Here is a 12,651-nt window from a genome sequence, read left to right on the forward strand (position 1 = left end):
TCGCTGGTAGTCGTAAAACTTCGAAAGAAGAAATGGAGTCCCCTTGCTGTCACGTTGCTCCTTTTGAGAAGTGTTGGTTGCATATATTTAATGCATACCCATTAAATAAACCATGGGTCTGTCTCGTTATACTGACCTATTAAACCATCAATCCATTTTCTGATGCTTATCTTGGTCCATGTCATGGTGACCACAGTGTAACCAGAAATGCCCAGACCTCCCCCTCCCTAAATGAGGCCTCTAATTCCACTGCAGGGACACCGAGCCAGCCAAGAAGCATAATCCAGCACGTCCTGGGTTGGCCTGCTCCTGGTAGTAATGCATGGAGTATATTATCTAGCTGGTGTCCAGGAAATGTCCATGGCCTCAGGCTTTGAGGTACTAACCCTTACTCCTTCAAGTCAAGTCAAGTCAAGTTGCCTTTATTGTCACTTCAACTATATACAGTTAGTACACAGTGATTTGCACTCAGCTGCAAACTCAGCTGCAAACTGCTGCAGGGCAAGCCAGATTTCATCACTCAGTGAAGCAATCCTTGGGCCACCTTAAATATACCACCTAACAGGAACCTTTTCACGAAAGGCTGCCGACAAATACCTAAAAAGAATTGTGGGCAGTGCTGGTGAAGTCCAGCACCTGTTGAGAATGAGACCTTTTGTTGTCAGTGCAAACAAAATTCTAGCCACTACATGGCTAGAAATGGAAATGTTTAATCAAGAAACTTTATGGATTATATATTTTCTTAAGATAGAGTTTAGTCATACATATAAATTCTTATATGAATATAATCATCATTGATGTTGGCTCTATAAAAATAATTCCCCAGCTCTTTGATGCACTGGTTTTATGCTCTCTGAATATCCAGCAGGTCACTTGCCATTGAAGGGAGAAACAGTCGCTTGGCGTTTAGCTTGTAAACCTACTCAATAGAAGACTTGTTAGAGTTGAATATACAGCTGAGCCGAATATAGACCCACAGAAACAGCAAAGTTACTAATGGAGCGGCATCCAAAGACAAAGCTGTCACTAAAAAAGAGAGACGGAGCAAACTTTAAACTTCAGTCTCAGTGAGATTTAATCAAACACTCGTCTCTATTTTTAACATCTACCTCTGCTGTCAGTGCATCAAGGTGTGCTGCTATTGTAGTTGCGGGCCTATTTTTAGCCTCCATCCAGACTGGGTTTGTAGTCGTGCCTTTGCAGTGACTCACAGGTCTGTTGGCCTGATTGAGGAAGTCCGCTACTGAGTCCCAACCTCAACACTATAGAGTGACAGACAGACAGGCAGGAAGAGAGACATACAGCTGGTGAGACAGGGAGCGCAAAGAGGGGAAAGGCTGTTTTACTCTGAGAGGTTTAAGGAGAGGATGGACACGAGGCAGAGCAGAGACGACGGATAAATAAAACCACATTTCCTGGGAAAATTTAAATTTTTTGTCTAAAAAGGAATAATTTTTTAAAAGATATTAAAAAGGACATTTAACCACTTTTTTTCAACATTTTTCTTCGCTTTCCTATCAGGACTTTGATTCTTTGCTGAACACAAAAGAGACTAAAGAGAAGGATATTTTCTACCATCCACCTGAAACAGTGAATACAAACACACCCGTCCTACCTCAGGCTCAGGATTATGGTGGTGCATGGTCCGCGTGGGGATCTGAGACAGGATCAAAATGCTGAAATGTAAAGTTTGCAGTTATTTCTGCTGTCTGCGGTTCACCTCGTTGCTGCTGCTGATGCTGCATCAGGTCAGTCTGACGTTCATGATCTGTGTAGAAAAGGAGCACATACATAAGAAGCTTCAAATGTGATATCAACCTCGTGCGATCTGAGTTACTCTTTAGATTAACTTTGATCACTCTGCATGCTCCTGTAGTCCAGGGTCATCTTGGACACAATGCAAACTTTTTTTTACTTTTTCAAATATGTAATTTTTTTTTTTTTTTTTTTTAGAAATTTAGTAATTATTATATATTTCATGGACTTTTACGAAAATGCAACAAGAAAAGAAACAAAGTGCTTTGTGAACAAGTCTCCGCAACTCTCTTTTCAAAAGTGTGCCTAATACAAGATGAGCAAATATTAAATCATGGTTTCTTTCAGTTCTTTAAATTAAACTGCAAAATAAAACTGGCCCTTCTTTTTTTTACATTTTAAATACCAAAGAAGTCAGGTGTGAATAAAATTACACGCAATGAGATAAATAAAATGAAATCCATGTGAGATGTTACATAGAGTAGATTCACTGTTTAGCCTAAAAAGATGAAAACAGGTTAATTTATGTTAATGTCAAGCTTTAAGGACCTTGTCATTCTTAGTTAGAAAACTTGAGATATAACAGCAAACTTTGTCTTAAACCAACCAAATATATATACATATACGTATATATTTAGAACAATCTGTATTTTTCATCCTTTTAAGAAAGATTTGTCTTCATGACAAACAAATCTTGGTGTTAGCATCCATCAGGTCACCAGTGAACTATGCATAGTGTTTGATTTGTTTAACATTCAACACTTTTCAAAGGCTTTTGACCTGTTCTAAACACCAAAATGGAAATGTTTAATCAAGAAAATTGCCAGAAATGTATGGGACTTTATTTGAAATGAACCCTTTAAAAATTATAATTTAGACTTTGAGTTCGATACAAACAAAAGTTTGTGCGATACAGTTTGTCTTCTTTGGTGACACCTGTTACTGCAAAGGGAAACCTCATAAAGTTCCATCTCTCTTTGTGTTGCTTTGAGCTCCAACATGTGATGGAGCATTTACACAATCTAAAACATTTTTCTATGTATAAAATGATTTCTTTTTGCACGGTTCACTTCATTAAATATACCTCCATCCACTTTAACCTCCTAAGACCTGAACTCTTCCATGGCATGCATTTTTAATTTCTCTTTGATATTTGGACATATTAGGACCTGATGAATGTAAAAACAAAGAATTACCAGATTTTTTTTTTTTTTTTTTTTACCCAATTTTTGTTTCTGAGAAAAATGAGATCCACAATTGAGGACATTTGTTTTAAATTTCGATAGAACAGTGGCGTATAATGTCCTTGTAAGTGGATATCATGCCCTTGTAGAGCAAAATTTAGTATTTTGGTCTAGACAACCCAAAATGTGATGTCCACATATGTGGACCTGGCAGTTAAAACACTCAAACAAGCGAGTCACTTGTTTGGCGCTAAACCAGGGATGTGATTGCAGAAAAGCAGAGAAGAAACACATGCTCCTGATGAATGCATTTCTAGATTACAGTTCCGAATAATAAATATGTATTTTTTTTTCAGAAGTAAAAAAAATGGGATGTTCTTACTATCATTGCTTCAGTTTCATGTTTCTTTATGTTTGTTCAGTGAAAGAAACACTGAAAAGAACATTTTACTTCTAGCCAGTGTCTTCAGGTTTACACTCTGATGATTGTTGGCTGAAACCAAAAACTGCACATCAGCAGGTTTACCCAAGTAGCAGTGAAGGTTTGGCTCCTGTACAGTTTTGCTTGGGCCATATTTGACTTTGACTGACTGCCTGAAATCTCCCAGAGGTTTAACGATGACGTGCCACATATGAGGTGTGCTATGACATGTGGGCCACATTTGGACATGTCATAGCACACATTTTCCAGTGCTTAACTTTTGCAAAATGAAGCCCAGACTAGTCTCACTGTCAGTTATCTGGGTAGGACAGGGTTAATGAGTCTGACCTCACAGTAAGCCAAGGTTTAGCTCACATTAGTGTTTGGGGGCAGTTCAGGCGTTTCTTTATTAATAAAGAATTCCAACTATATCAAAGTATATCAAAGCCGATTGAAGGTTGATTTAACCATAACCTCATGCTGCTACTTCTGTGATTAGTAAGTTACACCAACATTTATACAGTCTCATTTTCCTCGGTCGCACTTCCTTCTCTTCCTGACTGTCGCCTCATTGCCGCATTGTTGTCTCTGAACTCCCTGAACTTCATTATCAGTGACAAATTGTTTTATTTTCTCTTGTGCTGGCCAAAATTTGAGGACAAAAAGCTCAGAAGCAACTATCTCCAACTTTATTATCATAGTACAGAGGAGGTCAGTTCAACAGTCAAACCCAAAACAGATAGAAACGCACAAACATGCAGTCGCAGCTCTTTAAATAGCACAGCTGAATAACTGTCCGTGCGGTGGATACTTCAGAAACTCTGCAGCTCTCAAAGCCTTAAAATCAGCCCTTTTACTAAAATAAACTCTTAATCTTTATACTTCGCAGCAGACGCTGACAGTAGTTGCTAAAAAGCTTGTTGGTTTGATCGGTCAGTTTCTGCCATTTCTGATTGGACCCTCATGAGGTGAACCAAATAAATTTGATTCTATTTTTTGGTGACACTTTGATAGCTTTGTGCACCTCAGTCTCATTAATTAATGCTGTTTTGTCAAAGCTGCACTGCTGGTATGACTAAGTCACACACAAAATGTCCATTGGTGTGTAGCTTGACAGAGTGGGATATTACATTGGTGATAAAGGTGTGTGAATCTCAAAGGTTATTAATGTTGTTGGCCAAGTAGCAACATCTGGGGCCATTAGACAAAATCTGCTGTTACACTGATGTCTACTTGAGGGTTCAAAAGCAAGTCAGTCCCTATAAACGTTTTAAAATGCTCAACTTTAAAGCAGGAATTATGTATAAATTCGTTCTCTGTAGCTAATTTAATCTTTTCATAACAATTGTACAGAATATTTTTATAACTTACCTCTTTAAATTGGCTTACAGTTGGCATTGTTGGGGGCCTGGTCTCTTTGACTGCTAAATGGACGGTGGCACAGGTGGCTGGAGCTGCTAGCTGTGTGCTAGGCTTCACCTCAGTTAACTGGAGTCACTGAACTGGACTGTGTTTGTGCTGTTGGAGCGTTGTAGAGCATTTTTAATGACATTATCTGATCACTAATATGGCTGCTGTGAGGTTATTGTACTAACAGACCGTCCAAGATGTCTGAGCTGCAGTTTTGAGGAGTTATATTCTAGGATTTTATTTGGATGTTACAGAGCACTGATTAGCAGGAGTTTGTGTGATGCTCTGATACAGTCTATGGATGCAGCGTGCTAACTAATTTAGCTGGCATTAGCTGATAACTTAGCACTCTTAGCATGCAACTGGTGGCATCACTGTGTCCATCTGTGATCTTTTCCTAAACCCAGTTGAGCTGTTTTTAGGGTCTGAACCTCAGTGAGTTAAATTGAAAGCCAAAAACAAGTAGGAAAAAACAAACTACAGAACAAGGTATAGAAAGGACTCTAAAAATAGCCGCTCAACTTACACCACCCCCCTTACTTCCCAGCGCCAACTTTGCAGGTCAAACTGGGCTCTTACCTCTCAGTGGTTGGAGCATCAACACCAAAATATGCCCCTATTCATGTGTGAGTCAAAATCAGAAAAATATTTGGAAAGCAGAAAATATTAAAGAAAAATGAAAAAAAAGTTTTTGTTTGCTGATCAAAATTAAGAAGGGTGGGGAAAATTTGGACTCATGATCTGAGTATTACTTACGTTTTGGCTCCTCTGTAGCCAGAACTTCAGAAAGTTATCAGAACAATGGGATCAAAGTACAGCAACGCCCAACGTCTTCATTTTGGGAATGAGCCTCCTGTAGACTTGAAAGCAGACTATAAAAGTCTGTTGTTTCCTCCCTTATGGAAAACAGGCTGCAGATTCCTGAACGCTCCAGCATCAACATGTCTGTAGAAACTGTTAACCATATTTGGATGATAGGGTGGTATTGGCTAACAGATACAGAGACCTGCTCATTAGTGCTCAGCAACATCCAAAATCAGTTCTCAGAATTTCAGTACGGTGGACCTGAGAGGTCAAATGCACTGCAACTCAAGGCAGAAAAGACAGCATCAGCTCACAAAAGACATCCTCACGAAACACAATGGAGACAGAAGTGACGAGCTAATGGTAAACGGCTGGAAGCGAACATATAATTACAATATTAAACAACTCATCCCATTAAAACACACTTTACCTGCATCCTGTAGCATAGTTTTTTTTCTGTCACTTCTGCAGCTGTTCCATTAGAAATATTGCATCCCCAAAAAGACTTCCGCTGTGTTTTGTGAGATTTTCTTTTCCTTTATACACACACACACACACACACACACATATATATATATATATATATATATATATATATATATATATATATATTTTTTTTTTTTTTTTTTAAGTTCAACTTCTTGTTAATTCAACTTTTGTTGCATGTGCGTTTGCTGGTGTTTTCTTAATTTTTCTTTAGTTGCAGTGCACTTGACCTCTCAGGGCCACAATGGCTCAAACTTTATAGACTGTTTGATACAATTAACTGCACAGGAGCCATATTATTGGTCAGATGATTAGAAATGCACCAAAAGGTATGACTCCTGTAAAGCTCTAACAATGAAGTCTTTGAGGACTGACTCGCTTTTGAAGCCTCAAGTGGAGAAATGCAGCTTTTGGTTTCCTTGCTCAGGCATTGCGTTTTTTCCCCCAGTATTAACTGGTGTACCTTTTGGTCACAAACACCTGGAAAAAAAACCTCATGTTATGCTTTTATTTCTAAAATTTTCCTCTCAATGTTTCTTCTCACTGATGTCCAATCTCTTCTGTCAGAATGGAAGCAGCGCAGCTCCCGCAGAGGAAAATGTAGCTTCTTCACCATGTAGCATCTCCTTATCTGAACTGGTATCCAGTCTGGACTCCATATCACTGACTGTGAGCACACCTGGACAGAACTGCTCTTTCACTGTGACCTCTCCAGATACAGATGGCATCGAGTGTAGGCAAAGAACAAGAGAAGAGGAGGCGTTGGAGGGTTCAAGCAGAGCACATCATGTAGGAACCGACCAGCTAGGAGTTGAAGCAGGAGGAAACAAGAGCATGAGAGAAGTTTTCACCTGTGTTCTGGATCACCTGGAGCCTGGGACCACCTACCAGCTGCAGGTGCAGTCGAAGACCGATCAGGAGTCTGCAAACATCACCGCGCACACCAGTAAGTCCTGATCCCCTCTAGATGTGTCAAAAATTTAAAATATTCAAAAAAGATACATACTGTTGACGGAAGTATCCATATTAATGTGCATACTCATTACTTACTTAGAATACTCAGTAATTTTGATTACAAATGCACAATTAATTTATGTTGAACGTGTGACATTTCTGCTACTTCTTGTAGTTTTATTAGGGCATGACAAATTTTTATTTTATTTGACACGGTGCTAAACACACCATACCTGCACCAGTTCACAGACTTAAACCCCATTCACTATAGTGGAGCTAATACTCTATTGTTTTCTGTTTCATTGCATTGTTTCCATCTCCTCTGCCCTCTCGCGTTTGAAGTGAACCAACAGGACTCGACCTCCATGTCTTTGTGTATCTCAGAGTTAATGTCATGCAGCTTCCCCTCTCTGCAGCTCTGTGATTAGCTACAGGAACCCCTGCCCTGCTGAGAGAGAGTGATAGAGCTGTTAAAGTAAATGCATGTGTGTGTGTTGTGTCTCTACGCTGGCGGGAGTCCAGAACAGAAGTTGGACCCTCAGTGTGTATTTCCATCGTGGGCAGAGCTCAGGGTTCAGCCATTTCCTGCCTCCATTGTTTCTTTGTTCTGTGGGAAGCACTGGGAAAGGGTGTGAAGGTGTGTATAAGTGTGTGTTTGTGTTCATGTGTGTGTTGAGTTTGGGGAAAACTGGGTGTTGCTGCACCCAATCGAGTCCCGACAGTAACCTTCTCAGAAATGCAAAACACTTCTACTGTGGCGTTTGTGATTTCTTATCTTCTGTGGCATGCCGACTGTTACATCCACTGACCTTTAGTGGACTGGTCAAATATTTTTACATCACATGTATTTATTTGGTTGCCGGCTTGGTTGGTTGGTTAGTTGGTTGAAAAATCAAACTATGAACCAGGCAACTGTCTCACGTCTCAAAGAACATAGAAACTTAGTATTGAAGATATTTGAAGATATCTTTAGATACAGAACCATCCACCTGTAGCTTACTAGATTATTCAAGCTTTCTTAATCCCGACTTTAGTTTTATATTTAACTAAGTTGTTGCGTGAAGGATCATGTCAGACACCGTGGTCTGAAGTTTGGTCTGTTTTTGGGATCTTCTTCCTGTCACATGAAGACGTTTGTCTGTTTGTCCTCAACATTAACTATTATTGAGAACAGTTTAACGCCCATCCTCCATCTTCCTTGTGCAAGTGTTTTTATATTAGTCTTAGATCTGTAGCTAGTCACGAGGTAGGCTAAAACATATCAAATCATTATATAAACTAGCACAACTATACTGACCTTCCAAACATCACTATTTAGTTTTCATCTTTATTTTTGTCCAAATTTATGGCAAAGTTATAGCAGTACTCTACATTTAAGACTTTTTAGAAAGAAAGTCAGAACATGGTATATCCTCTACAGATAAAAACGAAGTAGCTAATTTCTAACTTGGTTCAGTTAAGTTTTATTTATATACCACCAAAACATAACAGCGGTTTTGCCAAGGTGCTTTATATTGTAAGGTAAAGATTCTACAATAAAACAGGGAAAACCCCGACCATCAAACTATGCTCAAGCATATAGTGGGAAGGAAAAACTCCCTTTCAATAGGAAGAAACCTCCAGCAGAACCAGGCTCAGGGAGGGGTGGCCATCTGCTGCAGCTGGCTGGGTGTAAGGGGAGGAAGACAGAAGAAAAGTACTAAGAGGTCTTTAAGATAAGACCTCATAGGATGTTTCTAAAACTAAAACCTCATCAGTCCTGCTTGTCATAGAAGTTTGAACATCACACCTCATTATAGCTCCTGGAGAGAAGACACACTGATGATTTTATTGGAGCTGAAACAATTTTAACTCTGTGTTTATTTGATTTGAGAATGTGAACCTGAAAATGATTGACTTCAGTCAGCAGATGTATGAATGCTAACAGTTTCTATAAAAAAAGCAACAGTTATCATTTTCTGACATTGATTTTTATCCCATATAGTAACAGAAAATGGTCAAATTTCATAAATCATTTTCAGGCTATTGGAAACAAATACAAGCTCTCTGCTCTGAACTATGGGTGGTGTCGAGGTTTCCTGCGCTTATTTCAGAGAGTTGGTTGGCAACAGAGGAAAAACTTAAATATTTAATGTTGGGTTCAGGTTATGAGAGAATTCTTAAAGTGTTCATGTATATCTGCCAGTTACAAAGTAAAGATACTTCTAATCATTTCACAGTGAAGGTCTATGTTGATGCCATGTCTTTACTCCTTTGTAGCCTTTAACCATTAGCATGGTGGCATTTCTTCACAGCAGTTTTAGGAAGAGGGCTGCGACTGGCTGCACGTACAGAACCAGTCCTAAATTCTTCAGACCAGTCGTAGCTTTGTGGGTCAGAAAAGCTTGAACAAAGAACAAAGAAATAACTGTGGATCCTAAACGGCCTCGAGCTGCACCATGTTCACATGTGCTGCGTTACAGCATTGTGTTTGTGTCCACTGATGTTGTGGTTGTCATCTAACCAAAGGATGTGTTGAGCTCGAACATGGAAGAGCTCCATGTTGTGTCTGAAACAGTGGGACTGTTCCTTTAAGGTAAATTATATATTTTGAACATGAAGGTCAGTCGGACTGCAGGGAGGTTTCAGCAGGAAAAGGATCCATCGCATCCATCTGTGGCCTTGTCATCAAAGTCTGAACATCGTGGGAGGCCTGCTGACACACACACACACACATGCCTGTTTGAATTTCTCCCACATCGCCTCTCTGCAGCCTCACAGGGTTGTTAAAAAAGTACTCTTGTGTCACCAGCCACTCCAGTCTGAGGTCAAATACAGTCATCACAATCTCCACAAATAAACAGTTAAAGTTTCCGCCATTAGCTTTTCTTTAAAAACAAAAAAACAAGAACGACAGGGGTTGGGGGGAGTAAACAACAAAAATCTGAACAGCCAGCCTAAATGGGCATTTAAATGCTTGCAAGTCTTTGCACTTAACCTTACAAAAGCTGGAACAGGTACAAATGATTAAATGAAATAAGCATGCAAGGCAAAAGGTTAAAGCGGGCCGTAAATTGAATTATTTAGTTTAATGTTGAATTTGCTCTTGTCTCAGAGCCCTCGGCAGTGATTGACCTGGCGGTGACATCCAGGACCTGCAGCAGTCTAAGCCTTTCCTGGCAGGCCGGAAACGGCAGGACGCAGCGCTTCAGGCTTCAGCTGTGGGAACAGTCTGAGAGTCCAGATCAGTCCGGTACGTCTGTGATGTTTCTAACTGCTTATGATCATCCATGTCCTCAAAAGAAACAGCCCTGATGCAATCATCCACTCTCAGCGTTTCCATACTTTTAATCCTGGACTCTACCAGAGTAGCTCTGCATGATTCACAGTTTAAAATAAGGCACCATGAGTGAGTTTACATTTCAGGTTCTTTCAGATTGAAGAAACAGAAAAAAACTGTTTTTAGCTGATTGTTTCAAGCAGTCTGAAGCTTTCAGCCTCTCAACTTCTTCTCCACTGTCATGTCTGCAGGTCTGCTGAAGAACGAGACTTTAGGGAGCACAACAACGCGACACACACTAAACAGCCTGGTGCCAGGTCGACTGTACAACATTACTGTGGTGACAGAGGGCGGCAAGCTGCAAAACAGCCGGACCATCGAGGCTCAGACAGGTGAGGGAGGAGAGCAAGAGGGGGGAAAGTAATGACAGGAGGAAAGAGGTAAATGAGTGAATGAATGAAGGGATAAAAAGATGGAAAGGCAAAAAGGAAAGGAAAGCAAGAATAAAACAAGGAAACAAGACAGGAAGGAGTGAAAGCAGAAAAAGCAAAATGACAAAAAGCAAGAGAGAAAAAGAAATAAAATGAAGGAATTAAACAAAATTTAGGCAGCAGAAAGAAAAGAAGGAAAAAAAAACAAGGACAGTCAGAAAAACAGAAACAAGGAAAGGTGAGAGAGTGAAACAGTAAAGGAAAAAAATCAGGAAGACAGCAAAGTAAAATGGAAAAAAAGTAAATGTTACATTTGAGTCTCTTTTCTCTTTAGTGCCTTCTGCTGTTTTCAACCTCACCACTAACTACGAGAATAGCACCAGCTTGCTGTTGTCGTGGCAAAAGCCCAAAGGCGACCTGGACGCTCTCATCGTCACGCTCACATACAATGGCACGAGGCTCTGGGAGACCACCCTGCCTGGGAACGTCACAGAAGTCACCATCCATCAGCTGACTCCTGGCTCAGCCTATCAGCTTACAGTGACTTCTAGGAGTGGCAGACTGACAAACCAATCAGAAATCACTGTCAGGACAGGTGAGATGATGAAATGAAGCTGCCCTTTATTTATTTATTTTTTGTTTCCCCCCTTTCCCCTCACCCTGGCGTCTTCTTGTCTCCAGCTCCAGCTCCAGCATCCCTCCTCACCTTGTCTCCCTCTGCCTCTGGTGGCCTCTTCCTGGCTTGGTCGCCTCCAGCTGGTCACTGGGAGAACTACAGGCTGTTCCTATTTGATGGCTCTCAACAGGTAGTCAGCACATCTCTGGACCAGGAGGCAGTGAACTTCAGCATCCCCAGTGCAGGACTAACACCAGGGAGGGTGTACAGAGTTGTGTTGAGAGTGGAGAGTGGAGGACTGACAGCTGAGAGTAGCTGTGAGGGATCAACAGGTCAGAAATATATCAGCACAAATACATATGATAGTACATATCATACTTGTGAAGTTCAGCTTTGACCTGTGGTACTGACTAATCTGACCACTTCAAAGTAAGGGCTGAACTGGGCTCCTGTACTGGTGTGCCAGAATAACAACTTGCAGTAAAACTTGCTGCTTTTCCGTCTGTTTCTGCAGCTCCTGCTCCGGTATTGGATCTCCACATTCGGCACTCTGATCAGACCTCACTCAGTGCTATGTGGAGCCACTCCCCCTTGGGGTTACGTGACAGCTACTTCCTCACCCTTTACCATGGTAATAACAGTACAGCCTACCAGTCTTTTTCTTTTTTTGTAAACTCTCTGAAATCAGCATTGCTATTTTCAAAAGTTTGACTCTTAAATGTTAGAAATAGGTGATTTTTCTTCATTATACTTCCTGCTGTCTCCTAGGTAACAACACAGAGGCTACCAGGACGGTGGAGCCAAATATGAGGGAGTGCACCTTCAATGTCCTCACACCTGGTAGACTGTACACCATTACCGTGACAACCAGAAGTGGAAAACTGAACACCTCTGTTTCTGTGGAGGGGAGAACAGGTGTGTGTTTTTATACTGCCCATGTGTTAGTGGTAGTAAAACTGCAGGTCCCCACGAGGTACCGTAGGAAAGAACACCAGTTCAACTGATTTTATTTTGGCATGTAAAAATGTGGAACGTTTTTCTCAGATAACTGAACATGACGTACAGTGTCAGAAAAGATTATGATATTGTTCAAAATATCAGAATGTAATTTTAACTATTTTATATATATATATATATATATATATATATATATATATATATATATTAGGGGTGCAACGATACACAAAATTCACGGTTCGGTTCGGTTCGATACTTTGGTGTCACGGTTCGATATTTTTTCGATACAAAAATATGTTCATGCATTTTTAATTTGTCATTTATTAAAATTATAAATATATATTTTAACTCAAAAGTACAGTTTTTAAATTTAA

General features: G+C 40.2%; 1 protein-coding gene across 1 annotated transcript in view; it reads left to right on the top strand.

The window, feature by feature from the left end:
* The first annotated feature begins 1,298 nt into the window (after positions 1–1,298).
* ptprb (protein tyrosine phosphatase receptor type b) overlaps positions 1,299–12,651 on the top strand; it is a 37,687-nt gene continuing 26,334 nt past the window's right edge. The window contains exons 1-8 of the mRNA XM_040048366.1: positions 1,299–1,748; positions 6,628–7,006; positions 10,109–10,246; positions 10,525–10,665; positions 11,039–11,299; positions 11,386–11,652; positions 11,835–11,951; positions 12,089–12,235. Coding sequence (XP_039904300.1) covers positions 1,674–1,748; positions 6,628–7,006; positions 10,109–10,246; positions 10,525–10,665; positions 11,039–11,299; positions 11,386–11,652; positions 11,835–11,951; positions 12,089–12,235 — 1,525 coding nt within the window. The 5' untranslated portion in view covers positions 1,299–1,673. The remainder of the gene's footprint in view (positions 1,749–6,627; positions 7,007–10,108; positions 10,247–10,524; positions 10,666–11,038; positions 11,300–11,385; positions 11,653–11,834; positions 11,952–12,088; positions 12,236–12,651) is intronic.

The sequence above is a fragment of the Simochromis diagramma genome, unplaced genomic scaffold (assembly GCF_900408965.1).
Source record: "Simochromis diagramma unplaced genomic scaffold, fSimDia1.1 OVJJ01000557.1, whole genome shotgun sequence".
Taxonomy (NCBI): Eukaryota; Metazoa; Chordata; class Actinopteri; order Cichliformes; family Cichlidae; genus Simochromis; species Simochromis diagramma.